We start from the raw sequence: 20,651 nt of genomic DNA on the forward strand, positions 1-20,651 counted from the left end.
AGACTATGGCTACAGTCCTTCCCCACATGCATCAGATATAAAGATATACACTGTACTTTAGCCTTACAAAGCTTTATTCATCTTCTTGCAGAGAAAAGTAATTAACTGGTGGAAAATACCAGTTACATTTTCACATTATCACCCATCTTTTTAAAAAACAGGACCTGGAGCCCAAGATAAAGTCAATATCAGGATTTTAAAATATACCCTTTGTTTACCATGACTGCTTTCATGAAAGCAGACTGCCATCTCCTGCAGCTCTAGTGAGAGCTTTCTGATAAAAACACAGATATGATTCTTCACAGTCCTCACCTGTTCCTTGTGAGTCTTCTCAATGCATCCTGGAAGTACATCTTACTTTTTACCTGGCTTCAGTACATCTTACTTTTCAAAGAGCATTGTTCCCATCCCAGAAAAGCTTGACAGATGGGATATTCCATAGTATAAATAGCTAGTTCACTAGGTGATCAAAATTTATTTCATTGTCAGAGAACATGTAAGAGATTTTACAAGTTCGTTTTAGTTAGCTGCCTTTCAGAACATTCTTTCATGCAACCCAGTAATTGGAACTGTGGTAATCCAGAGTGTGTGACTATGTGTGATCTACTGGTTAGGAGCTTACTATCTTGGACCTAGAGGAGTTTGAACTATAATAAATATAAAATGTCAGATAAACTAGGTTTCTTCCAGAAACATTCTTTGCAAGGCTTCTGTAAAGATGAATACTCTTACACTCAAAACTGGATGTCCAAACTGTGTGAGAATGCTGTGGTCATATAAAAGAAAAATCTTTATAAAAAGAACCAGTCTTAAAATCTCATTTGGTTTATAGGAATACGTAATGGTAAGGTAGGATAATACGTGACAACATTAGTACATCATTTGTTTAGAGTCAATTAAGTAATAATGTAACTGTATTAAAGGCAGTTTTATTCGGATGCTTGAAAGTGCAGTGTGTCTTGTCCACAATTACATATTAAGACAGATATACAGCATTACTCTTTATTGTGTACTAAGTGCCATAGCCATTTTTTGAAAGAAGTGTTGAAAGAAATAAAAACAATTTTCTTCGCTCCAATATTATATAAATTGCACTAAAATTTGACAACCACAATGAATTAAAATACACTGCAAAGAGGCAAGTTGCACAAAACCACCCTGATGAATAACAAAAGTGACCAACAAAGCAAAGCTTTGAAACAAATCACATGCAAAGTGTTTGTGTTTTTCTTCAGGGCACAGTATTGTAGCTAGAACTGCAGTATCACTTCACAAGCAGAAAAATGCTGATGTCCATATCCCCAACAGCCTTCTCAGATCTATGCTGAGACGCCTTTTGCAATCCCCAAATTTTTATTCCATGATACACTGTTACTAAGAATCTAACAGAAACTGTTCATCTGGTGAACCAGTCAAGTATTTCAATTTAATTTGTTAGGTTTTTTAATCCCCTGTTCACTTACTTCACTTTGTAGTAGTGGAGCATGAGTATTCCAAAGACTTCCATAATTTCTTGATAAAGAATTGCTGATCTTGCAATAATTACCTTTCAAACACATTAAGAACCAGCATCATCTCTTGACATGAGGAATATTGCAAAAGACAGTCAGATTCCATAGCCAACACAGTGCTGGAAGGATAAAATCAGCTCTATAGCACAAATGCCTCCCTTTGGAGGAAAATAACCAAAGAGCCAAAATATTTGTAAAATCTAAAGGCACAAGTCACACTGATATGTTTTAAAAGCAGGGGTAAAAAAAATATGGAATAACCCCTTCTTTGGAATCATGTGTAAATATGTTTACAGCACTGCTGTCAGTGTGCATCTGTGAGCAACAGGAGAGGCAGGAAAGGAGGCATGGTTGTCAGGTGAGGAAATACAGGGTTTAGTATACAGCCCTTATGACTCAGACATGCTCTGTATGCCTTTTTATAAACTTACAAGAAGGTGACAATATTCCCAAACAATATTCACCAAGCATGCTTTTTGCTTTGGAACTCCTCCCTCTCTCTCTGTAACTGAAACTTCTCCAACTTTTATCATAGCATTCAAAACCAAGCAGTTGTCATTTTCTGCCATACTGCTGACAACATTTGAAGGTTAAGGCCTCTTTGGTTATATTGTTATCTGTAATTAAGATATTGCAGGTAAAACAAAGAAGTCAATATACTATTGCATTTGGAGATCAATGCAAGTGATTATACTCAATGTTATATTGAATTTTGCTTTCCACCCTGCCTCTCTCCCCAAGAAAACTTTTAAAATCATACAAGGCACAAATGGCTAACAAGTCTTAACAAGGTTCTGTCTCTTCTTGCTGTTTCTCTTTTGGCCCTGGTTTAACAATCTTCCGTGGCTTCAGGTAATGACAGTGGGTCCCTTTCGTCCTGTCCTCTCATGAATCTGAGATATTTTCAGTGCGATTGCGATGAGAGGACTCAGCACAGCCTAAAGAGGGAGAAATACATTGAATTATATTGAGCAGAAATATCAAAAGACATCTGACATTGTAAATCCTTTTTTTAACTGTAGAATTATACAATAAATTAATATCAAAAACTGACACCAGTCATAGTTGTCTATACAGTTATACTTGGCATAATGAAGTATCATGTTTAACAGACATTTTGTGAAGTGTTACACTGAGTATACGTAAGCTATGCAGAAAAGAGAAACCACTAAATACATTATACTAATAATGTTTCTATGTCACAAGAATTGTGGAGCTCTTGTGGAATCTGCTGTACAAAAAACCTAGAAAAATTCTACAGAAGTAGAATTGTTTCTATTCTGATAACTGGAAGCCACATAGATGATATTTTCCTCTTTACTCTGTGAAGCTTTGGTCAGAAAGTACTGTAACAACTACCCTATTAGGATTTACAGAAGTGTGTTTTGAGTAATACCACATGTTAATAGGATAAGTTCCAACATAACAGCAAGAATTTTCAAGTTTTAGGCTACAGACCTTATTAAATGGCCATATATATGTCCAGATGGGTGAGTACAAGTAACTATTATGATAGTACCATGTGAAAACCAAGTAAAACACAATTTTTCAAATGGCAATTGAATCTTCTTTCAGTTAATTAAATGATACACAAAGATAAACAGACAGAGCTGAGTTTTGTGTGAAAATCTGCTTTTCAGATAATTATTTGGTTACCAAACTAGTAAGTTAATTCTCTGACCCTTAGAGATTTCCCCTGGCTGCCCTTCCAAATAAACTAATTCTGGCTTCAAACCCATCAGGTTTGAAAAAGAAATGAAACAAAACAGTAATTCTGGAGACCTTAAATTTACAGATATATTTTTATAACCTTAATATAATCAATACTTTTAACCTGTTTCAGCCACCTAACAGTTTCTGACAGGATGAGGTGTTTACTTTATCTATACAAGCAGTCAAATGGTTAAATCAAAGGACTGAAGAGACTAACCATGCAAGTAGAGTCATGCAGTAACACCATGAATGCCATTGGTGTCAAGTGAGTTTATGATTAAACTTAGCTATGCACAAGTGTGAGTGGTCTGATGTGTTATTGTTAAAAAAGCTCCATATTTGTAGATATCTATCTAGTGAATAATCACTGAAGCAGAACACAAGTCTATTAAAGTCAAACATACTTAGAGAAGATGAATATGCAGAGCACAAATTCACATATGTGAGCAATGCTGCAAAAGTAAATATTAAAATATGCCAATCTATAAGGTCTGGATGACACCAAAGCATTTGAACTTCTCTGGCACTCTTCTAAGAAACCTTTTCCTTATGTAATCTAAAACCAAGGGAAAATTTAAAAAGCAACTCTATTGACTAGATTTACTAGACTCTGCTTTCTTAGGCAATAAATGCACTCTACACTAAAATCAAAAAACAAGCCAAGCAACATTTTATACAATGCTGGAACAAAACACGAAATCAAATGAGTTTGTGTGACATCCATTTACATAAACAATTTAGGGGCTGCACTTTTGCTAAATGATTTCACTTGTTACTAAATGTTCTTCTTGTTACAATTATGCTTCTCAACATTATGCTTCTCTAATTGTCTTCTCAGTTTAATTACATTTTCTTCATCCAGAATATATAAAAAAATGAAAGTGAACTATATTTGGAATGGCAAGAGCAGAACTAGAAATGCATATGCCTTTTAAAAGCTCCTTTACCTCTGCCATGACTAGTTTCCATTTCAGTTTCAACAGATAAATCCCAGCCAGCAATCACTTATCATTAATATGACTCTAGAAAGCCTTCTATATCTCAAAGAGATCTTGATTTAAAAATATTTTTCAAATGGTTCTTTCTGCTTCAGAAATTGTAATACTTAACTATTGACATGTCAGCTCAAAAAACAATTGCAATCACTTTGTATGTTAAATAACACATTTATCTCTTGGCAACTGTTTAGGAGATATGGCGTGTTATCCTTCAGATAAAATTGAAAAATTAAAAATCAACAGAACAGAACTGATTTAATCAGAATTTTGGTTTTAGTAACCACAGACAGAAGTTATATCTCTAAAAAAATAACCAAGGTCTCACATAAAATTTGTCCCGTGATGCATCGGGTTTAGCAAGGGTTAGGTAGGGCTGAAACGTACCTGCTTGCAGGCTAAAAGCTCTGCATGTCTCTGGAGTTAGGCTTAAGAAAATAATTTTCTCAGAATAGGTCCTTAAATGCCATCTGTATGTCAAGAAACACCTTGTGAAAGCCTGTGATGTGTAGCTCTTATGCTAAAACCTGCCAACTTTCATCTGAAGTTCATGCAGTTCTGAGGCAAAATCAGCTGTCCAGCCTTAGTCTGGAAAGCCCGTGAGGCTCTTCAGCCTCTCCCTCAGCCTGAAATGAATTTCAGCCTTGTTAGGAAAACCAATTTTACACAGTCTATGCATAGACATTTTCCACAGGTCTTAAATTCATTTTTCACACTCTTAAAAGCAAGTTGCCCCATCAGTCTCATCAGTGAACAGAATTCTGCAGAATTTACCTGGGAAAAATAAAACAAACACTAAGGAAATGCTAATACCTTCAAATAGGATCTAAACCTTTTAGTGAACATCAGATAACTACACCTCTCTGTTATTGTTCTCAGACTTGTGCTCTGTCTTCTCTTACTGCACTCATCTCTGTTTTGCAGTCAGCATAGTGTTCACCAGTGCTCTTTTGGGCTCTCTCGGCTTTACACATATGCAAGTGAAGATACAAGCTGGATCAAAGTTATTATATTTGTATATATGTATATAAATTCATATGTATGTTATTATTTGTAAAACCATTAAACATTAAACAACATACTCCCTGTATCCACATGGAGAAGTAACGTAAGGCCATCTGAATTAGCCAGCCTTAAAAGAATGTTCTACTGGAGAAAAAGATTCAGCAACAATCAGTTAATCTTCTATGACTAGACATTTAGGCCCCTGAATTACTAATAATCAAAAAGACACTTCAGAAAGTAATTATTTCAGAACAAGCATTTGGACCTTGTGACAGATTTCTAAGCAGTGCTGGCATACTACTACATGTTCCAAAGGAATGTACCTCCCTGGAACAATTGTTAAAGGCTCAGAATTAAAGAGAGAGAAACAAGTGGGTTAGTGCAGAATGAAGCTGTCAAAAAAGGGCTATAGTTTAACTCCTGGTGTCATGATAAAAGATGTGCCAAGTGTTTACCATCTGTGCATCTTCTCTCTCTAAAAACTGCTATCAAACCTCAAATTCTATGTCTTCAATTGTTTGTCTATTAGTTTTGGTATCAATTAAAGTAGCTCTCCAGTTTATAATGGTAGCCTTTAGAAACACATGCTTGCAGAATGCTTTGAAGAAAATAACATCTGTAATTGCTAGCTGGTGTTGTTATTGTATAAATCATGATAAGCTGTGACATTTCAGACATAGGCTAGAAATCTTTTTCTCTCCTAACACTTTAATTCTCAGTTCTTCTCTTTTTATAATTTAAACGTGACACAAATGGTTGCTCAGACAAGTCAGGATAACTGAGACAGCTGGAAGAAGGACACAGAGAAACTGAGAAATAACTCCTTCCTTTCTTACCTCTTCCTGCTTACACATAATTTTCCTTTCTTGTGACTGCTAAAAGCTGTTGACAGTGCTCTGTAACCTGGACAACAGAATTACTATCACTTGAACTAAATGAAAGAAAAGCAAAGGCAGAAGAGAGGGGTAAATCCCTCAAAGCATGTTTTGATGGCCTTATTTATCAGAAGGAGCTTTTTCTTCGGCTGTAATATACTTTAAAAGTCAAACCATTTACAAAGCAACATTAAAAGTGAGTCAAGAAACAAAAAGAATGGCATTAAACAACTACCAAGGGAGCTTAGCACGAAGGTCACAGAGTCTGGCACCACAGCTATATCTCCTGCAGAGCTTCTGCTTTGGGGGCTCAACACACAGCTCAGCTCAATGTGCCTGCTTTGGCCTTGCATTCCAAAAAAACACAGAAGCCTTTGGAAAGATTTATGCCACAGCCACCTGTCCTGAAAGATCTAAGGAATGTGGATAGCCTGGTTCATCGTGGAACAAACTGAATCTACTTTGTAACATCCACAGCACTGGTGGTGAAGTTTATTACCATGAAGCAGCACATTTTCCACAGGAAGAAAGGAAACTGTCCTCTCTATTCTTATACGTGGTCTCCTAGTTAACTCAAATAAAATAATAATAAAGGTTGGGAAGCCAGTTCTGCCCCTAGAAATACAGGAGGGCAGGCATGATGGGTGAAACAGACAGAAGGAAAATGTAAACTGAGTGGTGCACAGAAACATCTATGTTTGCAACAGATTAGTTCTTTTCTAGTATGTCCAAAGAGTTTTGACAAAAGATCAGGTTTAGTGAACTGATGTTCTCAATTCATGAAATATTTTATAATTACTCTCACATGATCTATTTCCTTTGCAGTCCCAGATGATTTAAAAGTTGTTCACTGTACAGTTTAGTTCAACTCCAGCCAGCAACTAAGCACCACGCAGCTGCTTGCTCATGCCCCTGCCTCTGGTGAGACTAGCAGAGAACTGGAAAAAGACAAAACCCATGGGTTGAGATAAGCACAGTTTAATAACTGAAATAAACTAAAATATGATCATAATATGAATAATAAACGGAAAAAGAGAGAGAGGAATAAAATGCAAACAAACCCCACAAGTGATGCACAACAGTTCACCACCCTCTGACTGATGTTCAGCCTGTATCCACACAGAGATCAGCCCCTCGCAGCCAACTCCCCCCAGTCTATGCACTGAACATGGCCTCCTGTGGCCAGCTCAAGTCATCCGTCAAAGTTATGCTCCCTCCTGGATTCTTGTGCACTTCCTCACTGCCAGAGCATGGGAGAATGAAAAGTCCTTAACATACTTACTGCACTACTCAGCAACAACTAAAACTTGTGTTATCAACATTATTCTCATACCAAATCCAAAACACAGCACTGTACCAGCTACCAAGAAGAAAACTATCCCAGATGAAACCAGAACAACTTTATATGATTTTTCTGGATCATACTATATGTTTTAACAGCTGACCAGAGCCATGCTAAAAGGCCTTATGCTTCTAAAGTAAAGAGAGGCAATAATTCTCTCATAAACTGTGTTTGTGCTTAATGTTGTACCAATGCCCTGACAGAATCATACAGGCTCCTGTCATTTTATCACTATTAAGTGCTATTGGATCCAAGGACTTCTGGATTGTTGATTTCACTTCCTGGCTCTTGGATAAACTCACACCATAAACAATCACTTTGTTATAATCACTCATATATACAACCATGTGTAACACAATCTTTTCATATACCAAACAAGGTCCACAGGAAAATCAGTTTGTTTTTTCCTCTGCTACTTGCCATTCAAAAATTGTTTCAGAAATTCAGTGTTTGATGATAAGACATATTTTGTACATTTTTTTTTTTTAATTGGCTTGCCTTTTCCAATTAAAACACAAAGAAACAACTCCTGTCCAAAAAATCCTTGCTTGGCTGCTGCTAATCTCATGATTCTATAGCTAACTAACATGTTCTTTACTAGTCTTTCGCAAAAGTAATTGCAGCATTTGTGATTCACTGCATCCCATTTAAAGAGTACCCAATACAGATTGTACAGGACTGAGGGAGTTGGCTGATGCAGTTGCAAAGACACTCTTCATGATACTCGAAAAGTCATGGCAATCAGGTGAAGTTCCAGGTGACTGGAAAATAGGAAACATCTTTAAAAAGGGTAGAAAGAAAGACTCTGGGAACTACCAACCTGTCAGCCTCCCCTCTGTTCCTGGGAAGAACATGGAACAGATCCTCCTAGAAGCTATACTAGGGCACATGGAGGACAGGGAAGTTATTTGGGACAGCCAGCAGAGTTTCACAAAGGGCAAGTTCTGCCTGACCAACCAAGCAGCCTTCTAGGATTGAGTGACTACAACAGTGGACAAGCAAAGGGGTACAGATGTCACTTATTTGGACTTCTTTTAAGTCTATGGTACTCCGCAATAGCCTTCTCTGTAAACTGGAGAGAGATGGATTCCATGGGTGGACTGTTAGATGGATGAGGAATTGGTTAAATTGGTTAAATGATGGAATCCACAGACCAACTGTGGTCAACAGCTAAGAGTCCCAAAGAATGTCAGTGACAAGTGGTGTCCCCCAGGGTCCATATCAGGACCAATGTTATTTAATATCTTCATTAATTACATAGATAACAGGATCAAGTGCATCCTCAGCAAATTTGCAGATGACACTAAGCCAAGGGGTGCAGCTGACACACCTCAAAGACGGGATGCCATCCAGAGGGCTCAAGAAGTGGGCCCATGGGAATCTCATGGGGTTTAATAAGACCAAGAGCAAGGTGTTGCAACTGGGTCGGGGCAAACCCCAGTATCAGTTCAGGCTGGGGCATGAACAGATGGAGAGCAGCCCTGCTGAGAAGGTCTTGGGGGTCGTGGTGCATGAGAGGCTGGACATGACCCAGCAATGTGCACTTGCCAACCAGAAAGTAAAATGTTCTGGATCAAAAGCAGCATGGCCAGCAGGTCAAGGGAGGTGGTTCTGCCCCTGTATTCTGCTCTCGGTGAGACCCCACCTGGGGTCCTTGGTACCTTCCAGGGTGCTCAGCACAGGAAGGACATGGACTGCTGGAGTGAATTCAAAAGAGGGCTATCAATCTGAATAGGGGGATACAGTACCTCACCTATGAGGGAAAGCTGAGAGAATTGGATTTGTTCCACCTAGGGGAGAAAAGCCTTTGGCATTATCTAATTACGGTCTTCCAGTACCTGAAGGGAGCCTATAAGGGAAATGGAGTCCAACTTGAGGCTGAGGGGGATCCGTCTAGGAGCTAATTGGAACTGGTTCTTTTTTACATGGAGGCAGCTTCTGCTAACTTCCCCCAGAAGCTACTCCTGCAGCCCTTGTTACCAAAACCTTGCCGTGTAAATCCAATACAGTAGCAATTGCAAATGGCGTTGTAGCAGTGTTCTTCCCTAGTCAAAATGCATCAATGATCTTGCTAGCTGGGTAAATCTGGATATACAGAAAACCAATGAAATTGCTGAAAAAGGTGCTTTACTCTGTTGAAGCTTTAACATTATAAGTAGTCTATCCAAGAAGTTACTGAGGATGCAAACTGTTACTTAAAGGCAAATAAAATTAATAGATCATATCTGCAGGCACGGAGTCTGCAACATTTCTGTAAAAACTGAAGCACTTTTTGTGACTGATAGACAATGTTCAACAGCACAAGAAGAAATCTGCTAAGTTTATGGTGAGAATCTGGTGAAAAGGCAACATCAAAAATTTACCTAGGGTTCAAATGGATTTGAAAGCTTTTATGTTTTGGGACATTTTCATTTGCATTCCAGTCATGAACACACAGCTATATGGGACTTAAAACTGCAGTGTTTTGATTTACCACAGCCAAATGCTTAACCTCTTTTCCATGAAACATCCTTAGTCCTCTCTTGTATACCACAGCATAAAGGTGGTTTCCGGGGAAAAATCTGAGAGCGTGAAACGTGATTTATATTAATTGTTCTAGGCATTTGCTGGACTATCCAGCAACTTGATTTCAGCATTCACTCTTCTTAGAAAAAAGTCTGGTTATGATATAAGTTTTAGACACCTGCAAGTCTTTCCCTTAAAAGGAATCTCTACATTGTTTAGAATCTGGCATCCGTATTTCCTAACTGCAGTCTCACCATGAGGAATCCTTGGGATGCTCTGACTTCCAGACAACCTTCTTCAAAAATACTTATTTTTAAAATATTGTTCTAGAACTCAGATTACAACCCTTTAAAAAAATAGTTAAAAAAATTCAAACTAGAATGTCTTCTCTTAACAGACTTGGAGTCATTGTCCAGCATTCATCACCACACATCTCAGCCCTTGAGAGTGTTAGGTATTAGTGTGCCTTCTTGTTGTGTTAAATATTACACAAACATATATTAAAACTGCTGTTCCTGCCTCAAAGTGAGTACATTTACAACACAAAAATCATCTACAAACACAGTAAACCAGACCAAACATTGAGTGTTACTTCTGATTAAAGATGAGAACCCATAGCCACTGCTATTACAGAGGCAGTGCATTATTTGTTGACTTAATACAATCCTATTTCATTACCTGTGGTTCCTTATTGTGTTGGTTAGGATCTTTTTCATAACTCTCTGCATAGATCCGGAGAGTAGCTCTCACATGACTAGAAGCACTCATTCTGAAGATGAGCCTGGAAGCATCTGAAAAAATAATCCGCAGCCCCTATATGAGAAGAAGGAACAGCATATATATGTTATTAATTTATATATGTAAGGTGGCAGTACCTTTACATATCACCATTCACTGTTTAAAATAGAAGGTGAAAGGTAAAGGCATTTGGATGCAATTCCTCTTACCCTGGAACTTTGGACAACTCACTCATTCCTCTTTTTCCCCATTAAAGACTAGAAATTATTTTGTATGTTCTCTCCCACTCCTCATAACAAGTACTCTCTTACTTATATTTTTATTTTCTTCACCTGATTTTCTCTTGTTCTATTTGGCAGAGCACAAAATCAATGGCCTGAGAAATACGTACAAGATCTCCAAGGACAAGTGGCCTAAGAAATAGTACAGAATCCCAGGACCAAAAACCAGTTGTTAGCAGCGAAAACAAAAGACAGGACCAGCTGCTGCCCCTCAAAGACCATGCATTAATATCTGAGTGCAAGAATTTCAATAAGTTTGTAGTACAACTTGGAAAACTTAAGGAGTTAATTAATTTCAAGTACACTAATTAATGCACATTAACTGTGTGTATAATAAAAGGATTGATTAATTTATTAACTGTGAATTTGCTCTTTGCTCCCATCTTCACCTCTTCTTTTCTTTCCTCCTCCCCGACTTTGTGCAGCATATATAAACCAGAGGCTATATACTTGGATCCATAGCTTCTCTACAGGGGGCCATTAAGGCCACAGAAGCAAATAGCACAGATGAATAGTTGTAGCGTTGTAGTATTCTACCAGTTCTGCACTAATATGAAGAACTGTAAATTATACCCTCAGACTAAGTGTCACCTCTGCTATGCCACTGAACTTTAATTCCCCTTAATCCTGCTGTTGTCAAATGCCTAGTGCATAAACTGAGAGCCTTGCTACTTTTGTTTAAAGGGCAGTAAACCATTAAAAAATGAGAGAATTAAAAGAGATGCATTTTGTTCTTCCAGTTTTATCAGCACCTTGAGAAGACAGTGATGTTGGAAACACAGTGCTCCAATATTTTAAAGAAAAGTAAAACCGTTGTTTTCTCGAGTATATGCCAAAACATCTTCAGCACCATATAAAGCATTGATTGGTTGATAACTACAGAATCATAGTATGGTTTAGGTTGGAAGGACCTTTAAATGTCATCCAGTCCTATCCCCCTGCAATGACCAGGAGCATCTTCAACTAGATCTGGTTGCTCAGAGTGCCATCCAAACTGATCTTTAATGCTTCTAGGGATGGGGCATCCACCACTTATCTGAGCAACCTGTTCCAGTATTTTACCTCCCTCACTGAATATATACCTAGCCTGAATCTACTCTTTTAGTTTAAAACCATTACCACTTTTCCTGTTGCAACATACTCTGCTAAAGGGATTGTCCCCGTGTTTCTTACAAGCCCCCCTTTAATTACTGAAAGGCCACAATAAGGTCTCCCTGGAGCCTTCTGTCTCTTAGTGAATGGGTAACTTGTACCTTTCATCCTTATAATTCAAATTTCACATAAAAAAATGCAGCTGGTTCCATTCCTGGCTTGCCGGATCCTCAGGAGCAGCACTGTTATGTGCTCACGTTCACAAAAGTTAGCACAACAAGACTTATAACAAAAATTAAAACAATCTCCAATAAAAGCAGAATGTTAATTTAATTTTATGCCTTATTACTGCACTGTGATAAACAATATTCATGAGTTTCAGTAGACAGAATTAATTAGAAGCTACAGTCTTAGTGTATTATTTGCTACCTATTTTCTTATTGCTGTGTTTTCTGAATAACTTGTTTATTAACACTGATTAATTCGCATGTAGCCAACTGAACATAAATTGCTCTCCCCTGCCTACCAAAGAACAAAACTTGGAACATGCTAAATACATAGCTGGAAAATCTACATGAAGCTTAGGATAGTCTGGAAGGGCCATCTGCATTTAGAGGATGAGGAAACTACCTGAGGAAAATGGCAGCAGTGAACTCTTGTTTCATTTGCATGGATCAGTATCCCCTCCTATTTTATTGTGCTTGGAGAATCCCACTGAGGCTGCAGACGCATGGAGCTAGGAATGTGTTCTTGCCAAAAGACATATTGGTTGAACTGTGCTCTGAATAATTCAGAGCTTCTCCCTGTGACAAAACATGCTTTCTGGTTTTATGGTCTCCTTTTCAGAGTCCATCTGAAAACAGGCCAAGTCATGGTTCTCTGTATAATTCAGAGCTTCTCCCTGTGACAAAACATGCTTTCTGGTTTTATGGTCTCCTTTTCAGAGTCCATCTGAAAACAGGCCAAGTCATGGTTCTCTGTTTGTGTTACACAGTGATATGAATTAGCAATTATATTCCAATATAGAGCAAGGGCTTTGGGCGAAAATTAAGGGAAAGAAAAGTGCAATGAAAATCCACAAGCTGTTTTTCTAAAGTACAAAGGTCACAAATCTGCCACGCCTGTAATTTTCCATTGGACTTGGATACGACAATATCCTCATATCTTGTTTCAATAGTAATACACACAGATAGTAGCTAAGTGGTAGATGGGTTGCTCATGTTTTCTGGATGCAATGATGAGTGGGAACTATAAAGACTTTCATCAGAATGGCATGACAACTGTTTTAATGGTTTATAATATCATTTGCTAGGGTCTGGTGAGGTCAAGTAATTACCAAAGAAATCGGGACAAAAAATATAAACAACATAAAATCAGGACAAATTTTAATATGAGTCATAGCTCGTATTCAAGATATTTGAATATACATTTACACCTGGCAAAAGTGCATGGTTACTCTTGAGCACATAATGAGTTTCAAAACACTGACAGCTCAGTTTGAACTGCAGCTCTTGAGAGCTGAGGAATCTCAGTATAGGCAGAGCCCAAAAGGAATGGGTGATTTGGGCTAGAGAAGTCATTTGTGCCCACACAGGGTACAAATCTACTAAAGTCTTCTGCGTGCTGTTGGCTAAAAGCAGGTATTTTACCCTAATCATGTAAATTCTGTGGGTCACCAAGAGCAAGAAAATTTAAACTTTTTTTGTAATATATGTATAGCAAGTGGGTATTTCAGATAGAAAATAGAAAAAGGAAAGATCTTCTTTTCATATGACATTTCCCACTGTTCCAGAAAGGGAACCCTCCCTATACATGCATTGCTGCCAACAGGGACTTCATCTCATCCTATGTTCACTGTGAGACTGCTCTCTCCAATTATGTACAAAAAGTGCAAGCTAAACCAGAGGTGGATTATCTTATCCAGACCAAGCTATCTTAAGTAGTAAATGCAGTATTTATCAAAGCAAAGCAAACACCATCCTATAAATAAATGGACAGTCTTGCCAGCTGAACTTTAGAAACAACACTGTTGGATACAACGTGACAACTGCAAAACCTTGCTACTCCATCACTACAGCCATACCTGTCTTTTAGTCACAGTGCCATCCACAGGATCTACGAACTCAAAGCTGTCTGTTCTTTCCACACTGTAGATATTGTCACCCACAGCAAACTGCTGATGGCTGAATGATTTGTCAGTGATCAAAGCTTCCAGGTCTCTCATTATGAAATATGCTGTTCTGGGTTCCAGTGCTTCATAATCAAACCTTGCATATATATCAAAAAAAAAAAGTAAAATCAAAAAGTAAGTTCTCAGAGCCCCAGAGAAATCAGTTCTGCTTTCACAGAACTCTATATACTCAAAATTAGCAATTTACTGCTCACTTCAAAAATCAGAGGTGGAACAATGAAGTACTGATTGTAAATTAAACCAGCATACATGTGCAAGTCCTGTGCAATCTGACCACTACATGTGTGCACCACAGTTCTAACACTGGCCACTGACTCTGAGTCAACAGAAATAATTTAGAAAATGCACAGTTTCTAAAGTAGCATAGAAAATATCACTGATACACAGCTGGCTTTCCAAGATTAAGGACACATTGCAGTGCTCAACAGACAAGTGAAATAAAGAAAACTTTGCTACAAGTTTTGAGGAACAGCTACATCCAAAAAGCCTTACAAATTGCAAAATCCTCTGAGTTAAGAGAGGGGCAGAAGCTAAAATGTAAATGATGTCTGGACCCTTGGAGGAGTTAACCTAAATGGAAAGTAGGCATAGTTTCAGTTCTCACTAAAACACTGTCATATGGAAGCACTTGTAGAAAAAAATGCAGCAGTAAATGTTTCTGGGATTTTGATTCTTTTTCTATGTCATGTAACAAGCCACACCTAAATATTTCACAAGTAAGCAATTTAAATCTTTCTGCCATTCAGTATCAGAATAGTCAATTACTTATATACTAGCAGCAACATACATACGCTGCTCCTCCTTCTGCCACTTACTCATCAGGAAAAACCTGCCTACAGAACAGTGATAATCCATGGCAGATTTTCATTCTGTAGCCACTGCTAATGCACACCTAAGTGCAGCTGAGCATATCTAAACAATAACTGTATCAGAATTCTCCTATCAACTGCAGAAGTTCCTGTGCCTTTTCCTCATTTTTCTCACCTGCAGTAGTAGTGCCGGCCAAATTTTGCCCAATGATCCCTGACAATCTCCTCCACACTCTGCTTTCGGGCTGCTAGGATTGAAAGCCAAACTAGCACAGCCCACAGTCCATCTTTCTCTCGAAGGTGATCAGACCCTAAAGAGACAGGCATAAAATGCATTATTTGGTATCACCACAAATCAGAAAACAAGGTGAGGAGGCTGGGCAGATGCCTAATTTAACTTTGTACGTCACATAATGGTCATCAATAGTACCTCTAATATCTTCCAGACAGACAATCAGAACTGAAGTTTAAAATATGATTTATTAATATATGAGAAAATCCATATTTCTCAGGTTAAATAAAAATATGTACAACTATTTGAAAAGAAACAGTAGCAGTAGGAAAACAATTTTAGTCATGATTCCTGCTCACTGATAGGATGTTTTCACCTCTGCTACTATTTCAGTATGGGGCTAGATATGCAAACCTAGTCATGAATCAGAATGTTTTGTGTTTAGAGAGTCAAGTCTAACAGCATCTCCTTATCTCTGCAGATGTTCATCTGTCAAGCTGCAGTGAAAGAATTTTCAGGATGTTCATGATCTTCCATCAGGACAAAATCCAAGAGCTTGAAAAGATTTTTCTGGCAAAAAAACCCCAAAGCAAACCAGAGAATGGCACTTTTTCTCCTTTCTACATTTCTCCATACCATCTAAAGATGTTTGGATGCCCAGGTCTAAATTGCTTCCTAGGTTTATATTTCTGAAGAGAGAAGTTATTACAACAATGAAGACCAGTAACAATTTTGCAATATAATAAATATAATAATATAATTTTGCAATATAATAAATAGGATTTAGCACATAGTCTCAGACACAAGTAAGATCCAGGACCCCTGACATTCAGTTGTACTGAAGACAATTGTATAGGTTAATAGACTTATGAAACTTGAAGAGATATCAAAAATGTGGTCATTGCTCTGGCATAATATACTAGATTTGGCTGAAGCTTGTTTGCTGCAACCTTATGGCTTTCTGTCTAGATGCACATTATTGAAATCCTGAGTACAAAGTAAGTGTAATAATTCAGCAGTTTTGTTTTCTCCAGGAATTTCCTACTGATTATAGAATCAACCAGTTGAATTGCCTGTGTCCTTAGAAGATACTTAGCAAAATCCTCCAGAGAGGAATCTAAAAAGTTTTAGGTTGAAAATCTGTTTTCTGAAGTATCCTCCTTCCTCAAACACAAAAATCCAGTTGCAGCAAGACTGCTTTGCAGTGCTATGGCTTTACATAACAGCCTGCAAGGTCCACACACTCATCTGTCAAAACAGCTGTGTTTTGCTACTGGCAGAGGACACAGTTACCATAATATAAATTGATGTACTGAAGCTACTAAATCTGTGAAAAACTGTTAACATATTAAAGGCATATAAGGAAAATAACAGGATGTGCAGAGAGCCATCTTAGGGTTCAGTCCTACAGTCGCTGCTGATGCTTTGAACTTGCAGCCCCACTTCTTAGGAAAGATCAGCAATCTAGATAGCAGCCTCTACTCATATGGTTTTGCTAAGAACTTGTCCTGGGTCTACCACAGCTCTGACTGGCACTTGCACTTTTTGTGTTACATTCAACTTCAACACTCTGAATCTAACATTAACTACTTAAGTAAATCCAAATTCCTATCCAGCACAAGTTCTATGGGAATGATTACTGAACACTTGTAAAAAGGAGAAAGACTTGCATGAAGACTAATTATATTTGTGTCTATGTGTAAGGTACTACAGAAAAGGGCATTTAAGAGCTGCAACAGTAATGGTTCCTTTGCATTTGCAAAGTGGCTGTCATGATAGTAAGAGCACCTCATTTCTGCTCCTTTTTGTATGTCTTGAACTGTAATCTGAGAACTCTCCGCAATAACAGCCGTCTCCTACTGCAATAGCCAGAGCTCAGGGCTGCTCCTTGAGGAGCTGCTGTAGTAGGAGCTACAGCTCACTCTGTTCCCTCCTCGTGAACCCTGCATGCTGTGAAAGCACGGAGTGCCAAACAATCAGAAGAAAAAGGGTAGGGTTATTTAGGAGCTCCCAAAGCTTTGCAAATAGCTTCAGATAAGAAAGGAAAACAAATGTCCCCCTAAAAAAAGTCAGTCCTTTGGGCAGTCAGGTCATAGAATCAAAGAATTGTTTGGGTTGGTAGGGACCTTATAAAGGTCATCCCTCACCTTTTCTACAACCTCCTTGCAGTAACACGCTAGATCAGCTTAAGGATACCTTCTACAGGAATGCCAGCAGTATGTCCTATGGATAATAAAGTCAGCTTCCTTACTGGCAAAGCAGATAGCACAGTCACAGTCATGGGTACCATATCCAAGATAATGGTACAGGCTTCTGTCCCTGCCACCAAAAGAGAAATCTAGAAGAGAACTGTCACTTCCCCCTCAGCATACATCGTTCCTCTGGTAACAGCATGAAAAGTCATCAGGTCATCATAGGGGCTGAGGACACTCAAGCGGCTGGGAGCACTGGAGGTTCCCCTACACCAGCAGGACAGGAGCAGCCAGGGCCCATCCCATTGCTCCAGAAGCAGGGTAGCCAAGGGAATCAGGGCAACCTCAGCCCTGGGCATCCGGTACCTCCCTGGGGATGGAGATGGGGCAAGGCAGGCCAGGATGTGGGGTCATGGGCAGGCCTGGCTTAGGGAGGTCCTTAGGTGGGTGTGGCAGGCCTATGGGGAGTTGGAGACTGGCGCTGTTGCAGCATTTCTGGGGCTGGGGCTGACAGCCTGGGTGCTGCTCCTGGGCAGTGGAGAGGACCCAGGGGGCCAGGCAGGGCACTGGTAACGGCAAGCTCACCCCACCATGGCTGTTCTTTTTCTTCTTAACCTGCCTGCCTCTCCTTTCAGCCATTCATCCTTAGCACTGAAAAATTCTGTTTCACCTAAAAAGTCATCTCTGTTGCTGTTATCACCAGCCACTTAAATGGCTTAAGTGTCTCAACAGACACCAGCAAGAAGTGGAGACATGGCACTAAGCTTAACCCCTTAGCAACTTGTTCCAGTGTAAATGACCATTTATTCTGCTGTTGTGTAACACACTTCAGACTGCAGGTCAGCAAATCATACAGGGAAAGGCACAGCAATCATTCAGCAAATCATCACCACTGAGCAATGGGCCGAGCTGAACACCAAAGAGATGCATTTTGATTTAACTAACACTTTAAATACGTTTCACCAAACTAAAATGTTCCAATGAAACATGGGCAAGAACATTTCTGTAAGGCTGTCTACTGTGAATCTACAAGGAGGTGCCTCGCAACTATGTATTCCTGAAATCCAAACAGTAATATTCCTCCCAGCTTGCTGAAGGCTCTCAGTAATCTCAGTATGATTCCCAGTGCTACTTTTAATTGAAACATCCTCGGATTTAAGGAATTGTGTTTAATGAGCTGAAGTAAAAAGGGAGAACAGAGGAGTCAACAATTAATTTTTCTGATTTAACCATTACATATAATTTGCCATTGTTCAGGGAAATTATAAGACCTGCAAGTGTTTCAACAACTTATTTTTAAGTTAATATGCTATTTCTCCATATAACAAAGCAAAAGTTATTTTTTACTACTGCAACAGTCAATTGCTATGTTCAGACTCAGAGTGAACAACCTGGGAAAAATGCTCAGAGCATGTTACCATTCATAAAGAAGTACTCAGCTTACACAGGCTTAAACTTAAGAAAAGTTTTCAGAGGCAGTAGCTTGAGAAACAAAGTAAGTTCATGCAAATACATTCATATGACGATTTTTGTGCTATTTGAAAGCTGTTGGACATACATGCTGGCTTTTACATGTCTAATTGGGAGCCCCTGGTGGTCTAGGGGGTAAAGGTGCTGCACTGTCACTGCAGAGACCCGGGTTCGATTCCCGGTCGGGGCCACTCGCCGGGCAGATGGAGCTCGTTAGCCCTGTAAGGCAATCCATCTACATCCTGAGGACCTCGCTGCCACCGTCCAAGCGTGCTTGGCCCCGGCAGATGAACCTCAGGATTAAAGGGTGGGCTCAGTTCCGCGCACACTGTGTCTCACCTAAAAAATCCAGTGCGCAGGCTGGAAGGTGTAAAGACCTTCCCCGGATCTTCGTTCGCGAAGACTGGCCATTACATGTCTAATTTAGATATCTGAGATATCCAATTCTGAGAGGGACAGCAAGCCTTGAGGGTCATATGCACAAATAAAATGTAACTGCTTTTCCTTATCTTAGTCATCCCTCTCTAGTATATTGCATTTTATAAACATTATTTTAAAACAAGAAAAATCACAGGAGTACACAAACACACAGTAAATAATTTTGGTTGCACACACTTTGAGTCTTAAAAATTTATCATCCAGCAGTCTGAAACTTGATATTTTAGGCAAATGGAGATTTAAGGGCATTCTGATCTCTTCCCTTATTCAAGTTAATGAGATTATTTTAGATTTGTGTAACTGTAACATATACCACCAAACAGCTCGTTCGAGGTTTTCATTCATTTCAGCAACAGTACATTATTATATTCTCCACTAGTTCTTCCTCTGCATAATCTTTCAGGGAAAGATGGCTGACATTTATAGAATGTGGAAATTTGGAATGAAGCAAACAAATTTATAAAAGTTGTAGCAATCACTGAAGTGGCTTAAACTGCAGAGAGATAAATCGGTCACACAGCTCTCCTAATCCTGATTAATAGTTTTCTGATGAAATTTAGAAACTAATCGCTGCTACTCATGCCCCTCTTTGAACTGTATGCTGCTCATTAGTCATAGAACCAGAAAGCAACTAACTTTATCTGACAAGCTCCCCACACTGCTACAAAAATGGAAGAAGTTTTTAAAGCATTGGTTGAGCTCCAAGATCAGCTGCCAGAAAACAAGTTTGGGAAACACAGCTCTTTGAGATGTTTTCAAAATCTTTTGTCCTTTTATAGTAGAAAATTTGCTTTTATTTACTTGTCAGAGCAAAATCCCTTGTGTTATAAAACCAGGCTCTGTATTAGTTGGAAATACCAACTGGGCTGAATTACCTGCGTACAGTGAGCAACAATGGAGTTTGATGATAGAATGTAGATTTGTAAAACTCCTTCCTCTTGCGCAGAGCCCCAAGTTTCCCACTCTGATCACTATATGGTATATTTATACAAATATTACATGCTGAAAGCTAAAGAAGTGCCAAGTTTCAACTCCCTAAATAGATATGATGAGCAGAAGCTGTAAAATTGATTCAAATGCCCAATACTGGCAGAAACTTGTGAGGGTCACACAGCTTAGGACATTATTAAAAGATTTGCAATAAGGTAAATATTTGCTGCTAAAAATAGCTCACATTGCTACAGTACTGGTCATCTGCAAACCAGACTATGTTTTACGAAAAAACCTGCTGGCATATGTTGACACATTTTTCAGACAGCTGC

At 38.8% G+C, this 20,651-nt stretch overlaps 1 protein-coding gene across 2 annotated transcripts in view; it reads right to left on the bottom strand.

Annotated features, from left to right (window-relative positions):
- Window positions 1-913: 913 nt before the first annotated feature.
- Window positions 914-20,651, bottom strand: part of PGM5 (phosphoglucomutase 5) — a 73,992-nt gene continuing 54,254 nt past the window's right edge. The window contains exons 8-11 of one of the 2 annotated variants that reach the window (XM_027883637.1): window positions 15,233-15,368; window positions 14,141-14,324; window positions 10,625-10,759; window positions 914-2,449 (exon numbers count right to left, since the gene is read on the bottom strand). In XM_027883637.1, coding sequence (XP_027739438.1) covers window positions 2,360-2,449; window positions 10,625-10,759; window positions 14,141-14,324; window positions 15,233-15,368 — 545 coding nt within the window. In that variant the 3' untranslated portion in view covers window positions 914-2,359. Of the gene's footprint in view, window positions 2,450-5,094; window positions 5,108-10,624; window positions 10,760-14,113; window positions 14,325-15,232; window positions 15,369-20,651 lie in introns of those variants that run through there. The other variant, XM_027883645.1, reaches the window with a different exon arrangement.

Source organism: Empidonax traillii, unplaced genomic scaffold (assembly GCF_003031625.1).
Source record: "Empidonax traillii isolate 1590-97213 ecotype Southwest subspecies unplaced genomic scaffold, ASM303162v1 scaffold8:size5222938, whole genome shotgun sequence".
Taxonomy (NCBI): Eukaryota; Metazoa; Chordata; class Aves; order Passeriformes; family Tyrannidae; genus Empidonax; species Empidonax traillii.